Source organism: Pempheris klunzingeri, chromosome 23 (assembly GCF_042242105.1).
Source record: "Pempheris klunzingeri isolate RE-2024b chromosome 23, fPemKlu1.hap1, whole genome shotgun sequence".
NCBI classification, from domain to species: Eukaryota; Metazoa; Chordata; class Actinopteri; order Acropomatiformes; family Pempheridae; genus Pempheris; species Pempheris klunzingeri.
In genome coordinates this window covers 15,526,501-15,541,377 of record NC_092034.1, presented here as the reverse complement: position 1 = coordinate 15,541,377, position 14,877 = coordinate 15,526,501, and the positions used below count along the sequence as shown (strand labels likewise).

Sequence of the window (14,877 nt, the reverse complement as noted above, 5' to 3'; positions counted from 1 at the left end):
ATCCTGCAATTAACATTAACCACAATCTCCCATACCATAACCAAGTTCTTCAGTTACCCAACACTAACCTGAACCATAGTTTTTAAATTATATTATTTATTAGTTTTATTGTATTATATTGTACAAAGAAGGGTTAAAAAAAAAAGCCATCGTTCAAGGACGAAGATCAACGTTCTTACCTGGAGACACAGGTCTATATTTAATGTGAGACTCTCAGAGGGTGACCTGGTAGCAGACCTGGTAGAATACCCTGAGCAGCACGTCCTCAGTTTGACCCCTGGCTGACTATTATGCTGCATGTCATTCCTCTGCTCTCTCAAACCGTAGCTTACTTAAGGAAATGCAGTTCTTTTCCAGCGGACTGGGATCATTTATTTGTTGCTCCGGCATCCTAACAGAGGGCAGAGCTACATCTACTCTTACTGTCCTACTCTTACTGTCAAAGCAGATTTGTTTTAAATCTTGAATTACAGGCGTATTTACACGATACATAAAATATTTCAAACTGAACGTTGGACTGAAATGAACAGTGATTACAGAGGATGAATATAAATCCACATTCTTTGGCCCCCTTTGATTACACAGATACCTCAGTAAATATGCACAGCTCAGCTCTTCCTGGATTGTGCACTCAGACATACTCAGCCTTGCCTGACGTGCTTAAAGCCTCCAAAATGTTACACCCTTCTTAGAAGAACACTGACATGCAGTACGGTACACTCGCTCTGTGTGTCCTTCAGTGAGCAGTAAACTAAGCAGTTCATCTGATTAGGACTGTGTAGTGCAGTCTGTGAAATTTCTCCTGCCCAGTAAAGATAGAGTGCAGATTTAGAACCTCGTTACTTTGCCTGTAAAGAGACTTTATGAGCAATTAGCAGGCCTTAGAGGGACGGGGGAGGGAGGGAGGAGATGAGGGAGAGAAGATGGATCTCAGGAAGCGCGACGGGATCTGTTACTCGTGAACGATGGTTCGGTCTCCTTCAAGTGGTCTGTATGAGCACTTTGCCTTCTGATCTCTAAAAATCAAGAGATCTAAGTGAAGCCACCTTCACAGGTAACGACGGCAGTAAAAATGTAGCTAGTCTGCTTTATCTTTTATTTTACAACTGTCATTTTCAATGCTGCTGATGACACTGAGGTAAATCCAGATCATCTCCACGATTGTTTCTATAAATCTAATTCCACCGGGCAGCTCTCCCTTTTGGATGAATCGATTGTTTGCTTGTTGAAGACGAAGCCCTCAGAGTGAGAAGAACCAGAGGATGTTTGGTATTTTGGCATGAAAAAGGATGGATACGATCAATCGATTAGCAAAATAGATGCTGATTATTTCGTGTGTTGATCTCCTTGACTAATTGTTTCAGCTCTCCTGGGCCCCGTGTCATCACCCTGCAGTCAAAATTATTGATAGTGAAAGTGTTTTCTAGTTAAGTCTAGTTAAGCCAACTTTTCCCCAGCTTAATATCACAACAGAGATTCTTGGGAAGATGACATCTTGGAGATACTCACATCTTGGCCGCCACAACTATCTGACATCTCTACAGTGACTACTGCCTAAAGCTGGTAGTGATATAAAGCACCATACTTATACTCTTATTGGAAGGAAAGGACAAAGTTTTCCAAAATGGAGACACAGTAATCAGGAAAAGTCTCAGAACCACAAAACAGTAAATGTACTTTGTTTCTTCTTAACTCATGATATCCCTTTGGAAGCAGATTTAAGAAAAAGTAATCTTAACTCAAAGGTCCACTTACTTTGTTTTTACCTTTTAATTTGAAGCAAGTTTAAGCTTTGTCAGATTCCTTAGTTTGCTGTTACATTTGGACTGGTCTGGTACTGTTTTTAGAGCAGTATTGTTCCAATCAGTGAGGCAAGTGGTTAGTAAGTTGACCAGCTACCACTGATGACGGCTATGTGAGTGGTGATTGGGTAATGCAATTGTTTGAATGACCACAAGAGGTCGCCACAAGAGTCCAGTCAAAAACTGGAGATGTGGTTGATTGAGGAAAGAGGAAGAGAAAGAAGAAAAAAAAAAAAAGAACTGGAAAATAACTTCAACGAGTCCAAGTGTCCTTGAACCTCTCAGCTCTCAGTCAGTGCAGGCTGCTGTGGATAAAAGCTGCCTGCTGGAAATGCAAATGCCTGAGATTGAAGGTGAAAGCACACTCTGCACAGGCAATACATCATTTATTCATTTCACCAGCGTTTTGGTCTAGTTAGACCTTCATTACCGTCTAAGTGTGTGGGATTTCCTTCTCCTTTGGTCAGGGAAGTTAAAGCAGACAGACTGAGAGGGCTGGAAGTGAAGGACAGGAAGCGAAAAGGGTGCTAGACATGACTGATAGTGAAATAGGGGGCTTCATACACAAAGAAAAAAGGGAATTGATTTAGAAGTAAAGAAGGAGGAAGCGCAAGATGCTGCAAAAACATCGTTTCATGCCAGCTCTCTGGTTTCACTGCCATCCGCCTTTATCCGCAGCATTTCATTTTTATCGCCTATCCTCCGATGTTTGCTTTAGTTGTCAGTTGTCATCCTGTGAGATGCCAGTTCAATTCCAAAAGCTGCTGTTTCTTTTCATTCGGGGTGACAAACACAAACTTTACAGCCCCGGATCACAAAAAACAAGGTCTACGGGACCACATTTGGCCAGACCACCCCAACAGCAGATTGGTTTTAATGGGATGTTTTTAATGTGATTTACGAGAGCTGGCTGCTAGACTTCTGTTCTCTTGTTGCTTTTATGACTGTTACGCCACAGGCAAGGCCAGAGCCAACGACTGGCTAATTCTGTCTACTCTGAGTACCACACATTTACAGCACATGAATGCACAGGATCGTGTGCAGACACTTTTACCTGGGGCGGAAAAAAACCACAGCAATATGTATGGTATGTTTGTATGTCTGCGATATATAAGACACAAGACAGAATGTGGGAATTTTAAAGATAGAAGGGTATATTTTTTCATTTTGGATTTGATGCTAAGCTAGGCTAACCATATCCTGGCTCTAGTTTGGACGCTAACTTTCTCATCTCAGTTATTCAAAGGATGCAAATAAGCAATTTTCCCCAAATGTTCAACTATTCTTTCAAAGACACAGTGAAATAAACAACAAGCTACAGTCCTGTGTCCTTGTCTAGATTGTTTGCTTATCTCTTGTACATGCTGAGCATGTGTCAGTTTGGAGAATCTTTTAAATCCTTCTCTGTGTTTTTTTTATCGTCCTGTAAAACCGCCATAGGAGGTGAATATTTGGATTTCAGTCGGCAGAAACTTTGTTCACGTTTCCAAAGAATGTGGCCGAGGTCTAATTTATTCATGTAACCCTTATCGGCCTCCCCCTGATCTAACACCGCAGGCTAGGGAGGTGGGAGGATGAGAAATACCCTACGGCTCCTCATGGCACCGCATTCGCTAAACCATGCCCACTTCTGAGTGATCCAATCACATCCGTCAGATTTGATGAGAATCCTTCTCGTTACTAAATCTAAACAGGCAAAACTACACGTGTTCTATTTCTCTCAGAAATATGTCACATTGTTGAAGATAAATCTGCTGAAACATTTGTTTCGCTGTGACTTTAAACCTTGATTTTACTTCAGATGGACTAACAGTCTTCATTACAGGGGTCAAGGTCTGGGGTGCACGTTCAGATCCATTCAGAGTCTGATCTTGAGCATGTAACTTTAGCCTAAGGTAAGGTGCTGTTTCTCTCCCTCTCTAGCTCTCCCTCTCTCTCTCTCTCTCTCCCCCACACTCTCATTTTTTCAGTGCACAGTGTGGATGATTTGTGCGTTGGAGTTGGTGGTATAAATCAGAGGTGTCTGGGTGTGCAAACCAGCTCATTTGCTATCTGCAGTGAGGGAAAACAAACTAACGGGAGCCCGCACTGCCTTTATGACCTTCAGGAGATGAGAAAGAATGTGGTCAATTGTATCTAAATGCAGCACATCTGCATGCATCATTTTACAATAACGAAGGAGGAAGAAGGAACAAGTTTGAATACCAGAGTAAGAAGTTAAAAAGAAACGGAGATAAAGAGGGAGGGAATGAGCACTGGAAAAGAGAGCTCTCAACCTGTGAAATATTACATGTGAAGGGAGAAGCTATAGCCATATACCTGTACTTTCTCTGTCACTGTAACGACAAGACTATCAAGAGAGCCATCACCGGAAAGGTTCTGCTGCATAAACTCCAGTGCTCACAAAATCCAATTCAAATTTCTAATCTAAGAAAAACCGGAGTGAAAGTTTTCTGTGTTACGATAAACATAAAACTGATTTATTACTATCTAGCATATAACTGCTGTAGATTTTTATTGTTTGAGCTATATTGTGTAAGTGATGGCAAAATGGAATCAAGATATAGTCAAATAATAAACCTATTAACCTGCGGGAGATCAAATTTATGGTTAACAGAAATGTAGTCAAAATGATTTAGAAATAATGAGTCAAGAAATGAATTGTAAAATATATTAATTAATAAAAGAAACTGAAACTCCTACACAGTGTTGGTATTACCATATTTCCAAATATTTACCATGTACCAATATTCAACCGTTGAACGGTATGAATACACAATATGTGTCTGTAATATTGTTTTACTCAATATTACTGTTGGTAGACTACTCTGTGATGATAATCATATCTAAGGTGATCCAGCATTCTTGGAAATACAGTATGCATGAGGTCTATAGCAGGATTCAGTTAGCGTAGCTTAGCTTAGCATAAAGACTTTAAGCAGGCAGGGGGGAAGTGGCTCAAAGCTAAAAAAACAGACCTACCAATAACTCTAAAGTTGTCATCTTTATACAATTCATTTAGTTTTTTTTCTCCATACATAGCCAGATGTGTAAAACAAGACTAAGAGCACAAAAACGTCTTTGGTTAAAGCAGTAACGCTGCTAAAGTATTTATATCTATAAATGTACAGAGTGTGTTGTCCACAGTTAGGTTATACTGTGTGAAGTTTCCCTTTATTCTCTTCATTAACCCTTGTGTGTTCAGGTCTGTGGGACCCGTTTTCATTTTTTTACCAAGAGCAAAATGATACGATTCATTATTTTTTCATTTATTTTTTCAAACTCTCATATTGATGAGTCTGAGTTTGAAAAAATGATTAATCGTATCATTTTTCTTTTGTTAAGAACATAAAAACGGATGAAATAGGGTCCACAAACCCGAACACCACACAAGGGTTAAATTACAGTGACGGTGGATGAAATCACAAATTGCTCACACATTTTTGTCCCATTGGAGAGGTGCTGCTTCTTCTGTTCAGTCTTGGTTAGCAGGGCTAAATGTGGCCAGACTCCAGCTTCATACTCCACACGACATTGATTTTCATCTTCCCGTCACTTTTTAAATGCTGTGCTGTTGCTTTAGAAGCTCAACAGATTACATTTCACCTATTTTTTATAGCTATGAAGGCCTTTTGCATAACAGACCCACTGAATAAGAGTTTTACTGAGCCACAGAAAGTTTTCACTTAAGGAAGTCCTTGTGCCTTTCATAATGCATTCATCTATTTCATGTCTTATTCTTACAAAACTATGCCTCATGTCTGTGTCGCAAGAACCACGGCATGTCACACAAGGATGACTCGTTGTGTATCATCTTTTCAACTGAGACACTTCAATAACGAGAAAGTGAAGGTGAACTGACCAGAAGATTCTGTCTTTGGTCACGCGCTCCTGGAGCAAAGTCCACTTGCGGCCCAGGTCTGTGGAGGCAAAGAGCTGGACACAGAAAACACAGAGAAGACCACAATTAGACAGACAAACACACTCAAAGCATGTAGCATTTAGTTCTAAAGCCGAGCACGAGCCCTATTAGCAGCTGTATCGTTTACGGTGGAGGATAAATCAAGTGTCTGTTTGGAAAAAAAATAATTCATCCAATCATGCTACTGAATTTCACAGTTCACCAAGTTAAGACTGAGCTCCATTAATAATTAATCATAGCAAGTTTGGTGTGTGTGTGTGTGTGTGTGTTTGAGCATCCCTAATATTTTATGAGCAGTGTGTTTATTGTTGTGTGTGTGTGTTGCCTGAGCTTGTACGGTCATTGATCGCACCCATAATGAAAATCTGCCTACCCGCAAAGGTATCCTTGGTGTCTACAAAGCACATTGAAACTGACAAAAAGGATTTCACTACCATACAAAACACGTACACACGCCTTTATGAGACGGCGCTCTCTCAATGCTCTGTCAAGGCAGCACATCCTGTCCACGCACTGCTCATAACAACCTTTCTTGCTCAGGGTCAGCGGGAAATATTAGTCATCAATGATCACACTCATCCCAGATGCACATTTCTAGCCGTGAAATAAAAAAGCTGTGGCCGACCTTGATAGAAATCTGCCCCTGACCTCACACACCTTTTTAATTTACATGTGCCACTATGCGTCCCTTCCGTCGCCGTCGAGCTAAATGATTTTTTTGTTCTGTTAGAATGGATTCCTCGCTTCCAACTGCGGCCTGGCCATATGGAACAGATTAAAACCTAATTGAATTTCTTGTTTAATTACGTGTAAATTATTAAAGTTGAGGAGGAGTTGAGCTGACTCAAACTTATGAACTATTGGACCCGATGTCCCGCCTCTATGTCTCTAGCTCCATTCCTGCTTTACAGCACTATTTTCAATTAGGGAGCGTGTGTGTGTGTGTGTTTGAGAGTGCAGAAATGACTTTGTATGAAGAGTTGTAATGACTGCTGAGTGGCATCGCTCCATTCATTATTTGATTTGCCTTAAAAAAATACTGAAAAGAAAAATGATTTTTATTAGTATTTTTGTGGTGTTTCATCTCTAATTTGGTGGTCCATGTTAGGGAGTGACAGAAAACAACAAAGGAACAAAATGAGAGTTGAGACACAACAAAGCTTTTGGATGGAATTTTATAAACATGGTCTTTGTGATAAGATTGTTTTTGTCATTAGAAAAAAAACTTTTGTTATTCGATTGGTTTTCTATTCTTTTCTACAATAACAACAGAATAAGCTGGAGGAATCTAAATATAACAAACCCCATAGAAATACTGAAGCAATAGTGGAGATAATATGTAGAACTTGGTTTAGTCACTGGTTCGGTGATTATCACTTGAGGCCTTGTACTCCAGAATATAAGAATAAAGGATGCAGTGGATTGGTTGAGGGTTTGTTTATTTTCCCTTATAACTCTTATGGTTGTGTTGTTGTTGTTGTTTCTATAGGAAAAGAGAATGAACAATATATTCTCAATACAATCACATCTAAATACATACACACAGCAGACGCAATCAGACGCTACAATCCCGGTGCTTCTCGTAGCATAGCACTTCCTCTTATGTTACAAATTAAAATACTCTCCCTATTGAAATATGAACATGCTCTTATTGTGAAAGTCCGAACTATCGACTGCGCGTAGAGCAGCAGCAGCAGCAACTTCACACTCAATTTACAACGGCGAAATAAACGTTACTCCTTTACATTCACTCAAAGACATAGCATCGCATGCGGACGACCACAATATCGTACATGTAACCTGGGCGCATACTCACGTTTTCATTTACGCACAAACAAACAAAAAACAGGGATTTCTTTCCAGACTTTGTCCTCGACCTAGCATAACTCCGCCACGCTGCTAACGACTGTGTGACGTCACTCACGCAACCACGCAGGTGACGCGCCTTCCCTGCCGAACGTGAGGCACCACATGGAACAGAACAGGAACCTGACAGCACTGTAGCCGAAAACTATAATCTATACATCCACACATATACATTACATTGGGGCCTTTTCCACAACATCATAATGACAAGCTGCAACAATTATCAAAATTGCAAAAATTCATCAACATTCGATAAATAAGACAATGTTTTCTTGCTATAAGAAACACAATGCTTGTTTGGTGGTATTTATCCTTGATATATATTATATAATATATGAGGACAACATGATCGCAGTGATGTGGGCAGCATGGGGGTGCAGTGTTTGGCACTCGAATTTGGCAGGTATGCGATTTGAACCTTGAACCCAATGTCAAGACTATGGATGGTTGGTCATAGTGATAACATTGATGGCTGAAGGTTCGACAAATGAGCAACATGTATTATATGTAGATAAATAGCTATGAATAAGCTGTCAGAAGGAGTAATTCAACAATTTCAGTTCATTATTGGATAATCAAAGTGGCTGTCTCGGAGAAGGAATAAACACGTGTTCCTGTATGCTAATGACGATCTATTGTATATGGTTTAACATGAGCAACATGTGCTTGTTCTAATATTATACTTTTAACATTATAATGACAAATACATCATTCTTGACATATAAAATGTCTGTATGAGCATCTGTTTACAGTATTTAGTCCCAGAGTTAAACAAATCAGCATTAAACAAATCAGTATTTCATTTCTAAATTGATTGGGCTACCTTTGTGTGACCGCCATAAACAAATGAGATAGTGCTGGAGATAATTAGTTGCCTCTGTTGCACACCAGTAGTCTTGTTAACGTTAGCATCTCTCAAAATTAAGATGACATTTCCTATAAGCCGTGTTGCTGACTCTCCCTCCCTGGTGTATTTCTTTTTCCTGAAGCAGAGAAAAACGTTTGAATTGATCCGTCCATTACTTGCCATTGGCAGAAACGGTGGAACCTGTGTGCTTTGAAACAGTGGTTACCAAATGTTGTGGCCCCTTATAATGAGCCGGTGTGCACTTGTGTCTGGACCTCCACGCCCACAAGTGTTGTTTGCAGTTACTTTTTTTTTTTTTTTTCATCTTGCGGCTCTTCTTCTGTGGTGCTGTAGAGTTTTGTAGGTCTCATAAACTGAATCAACTCAATGCCTTCCGGCAATAAGACATAAGTAATGCATATGACAGCAGTGTAATATCTCAGTTGGCATGTATTGTACTAAGGAAGCTATTAACTCCATGTTGTGACAGAGAGAGCGGGATGGAAAACAGCAGTGTGTGACATGGAGAGCCATGCACCAGAGCTATTATCTGCTCTACAAATGTGGATGTGCTCTCATTAACCACCACCTGAGACTCCAACCTCACAACATAAGCCAGTTGTAACACTCATATTAACACTGACAACTTTTCATAGTGGAATGTCAAAACACCAAAGTGAGGAATTCACCTGAATTGAAAATGATTACAAGCTGCTTTTACTTGTCTGTTTGCTACAGACAAAACATTCAGTAGAACCTTTAGCCAGTGTTGACACTACACGTACAGCAGCAGTGCTACTAGTTTAACTACATTTCCCACTAGTGTTAAAGTAGCATAGCTACAGCGGTCCTTGCTAGCTACTCAAAATCATGTAACATTTTGCAAGCAACTTATTCACTGTTGCCCGTAAAGTTGGAATAAAATGTTTTGACCTCTTCTCATGAAATGATTGTGACAATGTGATTTATTCTTGATAAATAAAGTGTATATCTTCTCAACTTTATTGATCAAACTCCTCCAAACATATCACAGTATCACAACTTAAACCACAATTAACCTTTGTAAACTGTGTATTCAGGCTTTAACAAGATTGGGGGTATTGAACAATTATTCCAACTTTATGGGCAACAGTGTAGATACTAGTCAGGAGCATTGCAGCATGACCAAATGCTAAACAATGCTATTCAAAGTACACCACAACAGAATGAGCATATTTGTTTTATGATTTTATGTAACAGCAGGCTAAATGTTTCATGATCTGAAATAGCTTCAATGCAGAAAGGTACTTTTTGTTGTTGATAGCTAACTGTGATAGTACAGTTAAAGTTTACAATATGGTTATGCAGGGGATTCTTTCAGTTTATTAAAATTTGGTTCTTATTTTCACAGTTTCATCCACCATTTTCATCAGTGAAACTAACATTGGGAAACATGGCGACATCCCCAAAAAGCAGTTTGACAGGAAAATTCTATTTATTTGTGGTGTTAATGTGTCTTAATGCATTTTTATGTGTAATGTACAGCACCTTGAATGGCGCTGTTGTTCAGAGGTGCTATAACAATAAACTTGCATAGGCCTAAACAAATCCAGAGATTAGCCAAACTGAAAAGGAAGAGAAAGCAGGGCTAAAATTATTACCTAAACTGTCCACTGTAAATATCAATCAGAGTTTGCAGACCTGTGGTGTTGTCTAGATTATTGTAGTGGGTATTTTGTGATAAATATGATATACTGTGGTTTTAAATACTATTCATACTGTGGCTTGACTGAATTTGATGGAGATTATTTACTGACAGATGTGCATCAATTTTGCCCAGTATGCCCAGCTAATCAACACTTTAAGTTCAATATTCAATCAATAGTCAGAGTCAGTCCATTGCTTCCAGTCTTGCAGTAGTCTAGAGTTGTTGACTGAGAGACTAGATAATCATTGTCTTGTTTTAAATTCATGTGCATAAATGAGGAGTGCCTTCACACCCACATTCTGTCTGGACTGGTCTCCACGGAGGCTGCTGCTGGAAACGCAAATGTAATAAATAGTCGTATTTCACTCGCACTTTCAAGTCCCAGAACAAGCCGGCAGGATACACACAAACCGAGCGATGCACTGCCCAGCTAGGCTAATAGACAGACCAGAGAGATGCGCTGCAAGCTGCACATTAACTTACTGTTACTGACATCAAACATGTTTCACTTGTTTGTCACAATTCACTCTCATGGTGTTTTTTTTCATACACAGAGAGATAGCTCTGCTCCATCCTCTCAGATTGTAAACACTGCCACCCGTTTTAACACGAAATTTGTGGAGCCCTACGCATTCGCAATGGGTAAATTGGGTATGGAGATAAAATTAGATTGTTTCTTATGCATGCATATTCTTAACTATAGAGCATACACTGGGGCTTTCTTAGTGGGTATACAGCGTATATCCAAAGAATGCATTAAAAAAAGTGGAAGTAGGTCTGAAAAGTAAAGCCAATGAGGAAGCGTCTGCATTTTTTCCTAATGACTTCTCCTGGTTGCAAAAGGACGTCTGAATGTATGGACGTCCATGAGAAAATCACTTTTCTCACTTGATACTTCTTACTTGATGACTTATTTCTTTCCTAATGAGTTTAAGGTCTCAGTCGCTAGTTTCAAGTCTTTCTGAATACATCATGATGTTTATTTTCTAAATTATGGTCCCATTTAGCGTGACATAGACAAATAGATAACATGGCGATGCCTAAAAAGCCAAAACGTGAGGCTTCAGAATCAGTGGATGACGTCACGGTGGCTACATCTACTTCTTTTATACAGTCTATGCGTTTACCTGCATATGACATAGACTGCACCAGTGTTACAGACCTTTATGGTTCAGCTGTACTCGCCAGTTAGTCTCTCTAATTCAGGAGCACTCTTGTGGTTTTGCTTCAAAATAAAGTGGTGTATATAATATAGCTAAACTTTTCATCTGACTGCTGGTGTTTCTTCCCCATCAGACTGTTCTACGTTGACATGTCCCCAAATGCCAGCAATTACATTGGTAAATACAATGTTAGCGTAGTGTGTAGTGGAATAAGCTCCAAATTCTAGCAGACCCAAAATGATCCTTTACGATCATCTGAAATATTATTGTTGAGTGAAGGTAGAAAAAGTGAATCCAAACGGCCTTACAAAGTGTATTTGTTGCATCTAAATCCAAACTTTTTTTCCCCTTTTTTATCAAAATATTTCAAAGAAGTTCCTACGGACAGCCAACTGAGATTGCAACATGTCTTCAATATGAAACGTAATATCAAAGAGTGTGTGCGTATGTGTGGGTTTGGATGTGGATAAGCACTTGCATAAGATTTGCCCTACAGCTGGATTGTTCAATGGTAAATCACACATCAAGTTTCCTCTGAGGTTCGTGTTCTGCTGGTGCGTGTGAAAATTGAAATTTAATGCATTGCTGCACTGACAGCGGCGATGTCTTGCTGGTGTAACACCGCTTACCGTCTTCTCGTTCGCTCTCTCAGCTACAGAATCAGCTATTTGTTTTCATGTTTCTGCGGCGCTGGGATACCCACCCTGCCCTCCTTGCAGTAGGCCAGGAGTTTGTCTTCTTCCTTGGGGTGGAAGATGAGCGTGTCTGGGGTGAAGGAGATGGACTGTCGCTGGAAGGAGGAACCTTCGTCGGTGCTGATGAAGAGCATCTGATCCCTCTCATTTATGGAGGAACCCACCAGCACCACCTGGAAGAGAGACAGGCCGAGGAGGAGGAAGGGAGAGAAAAACAGAGGTCAGAGGTCAGAGGCTCAAAGGGTAATGTCCTACGACATATTCTTTGTTCAGTCAGCAGTTTGTGGAAGACGCTATCGGGGAGGCTATCCTCCTCATATCAATACTCGTGCATATTAATTCCCGCTCGCACTGGAAAACTGATGAATATAAATGCATGCATGGCCACGCACATTTATTCAAGGCCGTTCTCTGGGCCGTAAGAACTTTCCATCAACCTTACGTGCTGCTTAGACTGAGGTGACACTGTATTGATTATCTATTCAGAGTTTTATAGCTCATAAAGTGAAGGCATTAAACACAGTGCACACCAGGACTTGCCAACCCACCAATCACAATTATGTCCCGGACACCCACAAATAAGGCTACCAATAGGGGTGATCGATAGGAACTAATGAACCACTCACATTCAAGAGGGGGTCGTGAGAGGTGGGAAACTGTCCAATGAGTGCTTTTAGGTGTTGGCTCTGTTTCCACCTGTTCCTCGCAGCAAGTATTAGTTATAGTATAGTAACCTTTACAACTGTTTCTTCAGTCAACCAAATAATGAAACTCATTGGCTGACAGCTGTGTTCTTTCTAAACATCTGTTTTGTTCTGTTGCCAGGTTTTAGATTAATGGACGCCGAGCTTTAAAGAGACAGAATGTGTGCGATAGGAAAGGAAAGTGCAGCATGTGATGATTATTTAAAACATTAATTATGGTTGTTTAGCAGGCACACAAATAAATCCACATGCTGCCTTACACTATTTATAAGACGTGATAGACTTTATCAAACAAGTGTTTATGATTTCTTCTTATTTTGACTCCAACTCCTTTTTTTTTATTTGCAATTTATTTTCAAGGGTGAAATAGCCACTGGATGGGGGAATCCAGGAGACAGGCATCACTTCAAGCTGTTTTTTTCCTATGATGAATGGATCCTCATAACTGTAGAACACGGTGTCTTAAAATGCATATACAGGTTATATTGCACGTCAAATAGACCAATAGGTGAGAGACCTGACACGCAACTGCCTGAATGAATGAAAGGCCTGCTGCTCTTTAAAAAACTGAGAGTTAAAAAACTGCAGGTGGTGAATGTGTAACGGTACTGAACTCATTGAGCTGTGCAATAACGGTGATCCTAAGCTGTAGACGGGTCCTGTCTCAAAATCAATTCGTCTTCAAACAATGCTTCATCCATTGACCACAAATTAAACATAAGGACACACTAGATTTATCATCGATGCAAAGGGTTAGTGGGAGGCACCACAGCTCTAGAAAAAGCTAGAAATGTGATATATTTATATAGTTAATTATATATATATATATATATAATTATATTTGTGTATGTGGTCTGGTCTTTATAATGTTATCATTTTTAATTACAATGGTTAAGTCACAGTAGAACAGGCAATTAAAAGCAGATTACTACTTGAATCAAATTAAATCTATTCATTTGTCGTCATCAGTGTTGAACATAATGTGAGAGAATGAACGAGCATTACATTCCATCATTCCATCTTATTGTTTTCATCTTTGATTTCTCTTTTCTCAGCCTTTTTTCTCTCACTGATCAGCTTGACACCGGCCACACATTGAACTCTGGGGCTGAGTCGGTTCATAATTCTATTCGATAAATAAAACAAATGTGTATAAAGTGAGGCGCACTGGCCAGTAAGTAAGAATGCATGCCCACACACAAACCCTTTTCAGTATTCTCATCATGACTGCAGTTAGGCTGCCAGCCTAGCATGCCTCACATCTTGCTGGTTGCACTACTTGAGAGCTGTATGTGTGTGTGTGTGTGTGTGTGTGTGTGTGTGTGTGTGTAACTCCTGCTCGTTCTCAACACACTTCTCTGAGCAGCATGGTCAATTAAAGGCCCAGCGTTTGTTTGGCTGTCAGAGGAAGCCTACAAGGATGAGTGGTGGAGTGGTGAGGCCAGAAGAGCAGGAGAGAAGAGGCACAGAGGATCGTATTATTTCTCTTAACATAAAAGTCTTTCCTTTTATTTATTTTAGGAATGTTGACTGGGCACCGGGTATTTGCACCTGGAAGCTGCCGAGTGTGCTGGCTGCTAGAAAACTCCCACTTCAGTGCCTTGCTCAAGGGCACCTTGAGAGTTTTTGCTCTGTGTTGGATTTAGGGATTCAACAAACACCTTTCCAGTCACAATCCTGCTTTTTTCTACCCTTCACATTGCTGCTGGTCATAACTGAATTATGATAAGGCAAGCAGCAACTATTTTCATGTAAAAAATAGCTAAATCTTTGGCTTCTACTATATGAACCATTGAGAAATTCCTTCATTTAAAGCACTGTGGTCTCCCTTCATGTCTCTGTAGGACCGGACCATCAATCAGGTCAGCCTGCCTCTGCCAGGATGTCTCTATTTAAAGGACATCACTCAGTTTAACCTAGTTGAGCTCTGACAGCTGGACATCCTCAGGACACACACACACACACACATTCCGCCCACACACTTCGCATTACCAAACACTGACAGAAAAAGTACAGTGAGACGAGAAGCACCTGGAAAACAATCATGTTTCTGTCATGCTGCATGAATGTGTGAGTTTGCTGTATCTGTGAATGTTTAATCTCATGGATAATGAGATTTCATTCAGAGAAGTAAACCCATGACTGTCTTGCTGCATATAAATAAATTAGACCCTCTATTAGACCTATTGCA

The 14,877-nt window shown here is 40.1% G+C and overlaps 1 protein-coding gene across 1 annotated transcript in view; it reads right to left on the bottom strand.

Annotated features, from left to right (window-relative positions):
- sorcs2 (sortilin-related VPS10 domain containing receptor 2) overlaps positions 1 to 14,877 on the bottom strand; it is a 259,444-nt gene that overhangs the window by 39,838 nt on the left and 204,729 nt on the right. Inside the window, exons 4-5 of the mRNA XM_070854331.1 lie at positions 11,991 to 12,155; positions 5,665 to 5,738 (exon numbers count right to left, since the gene is read on the bottom strand). Coding sequence (XP_070710432.1) covers positions 5,665 to 5,738; positions 11,991 to 12,155 — 239 coding nt within the window. The remainder of the gene's footprint in view (positions 1 to 5,664; positions 5,739 to 11,990; positions 12,156 to 14,877) is intronic.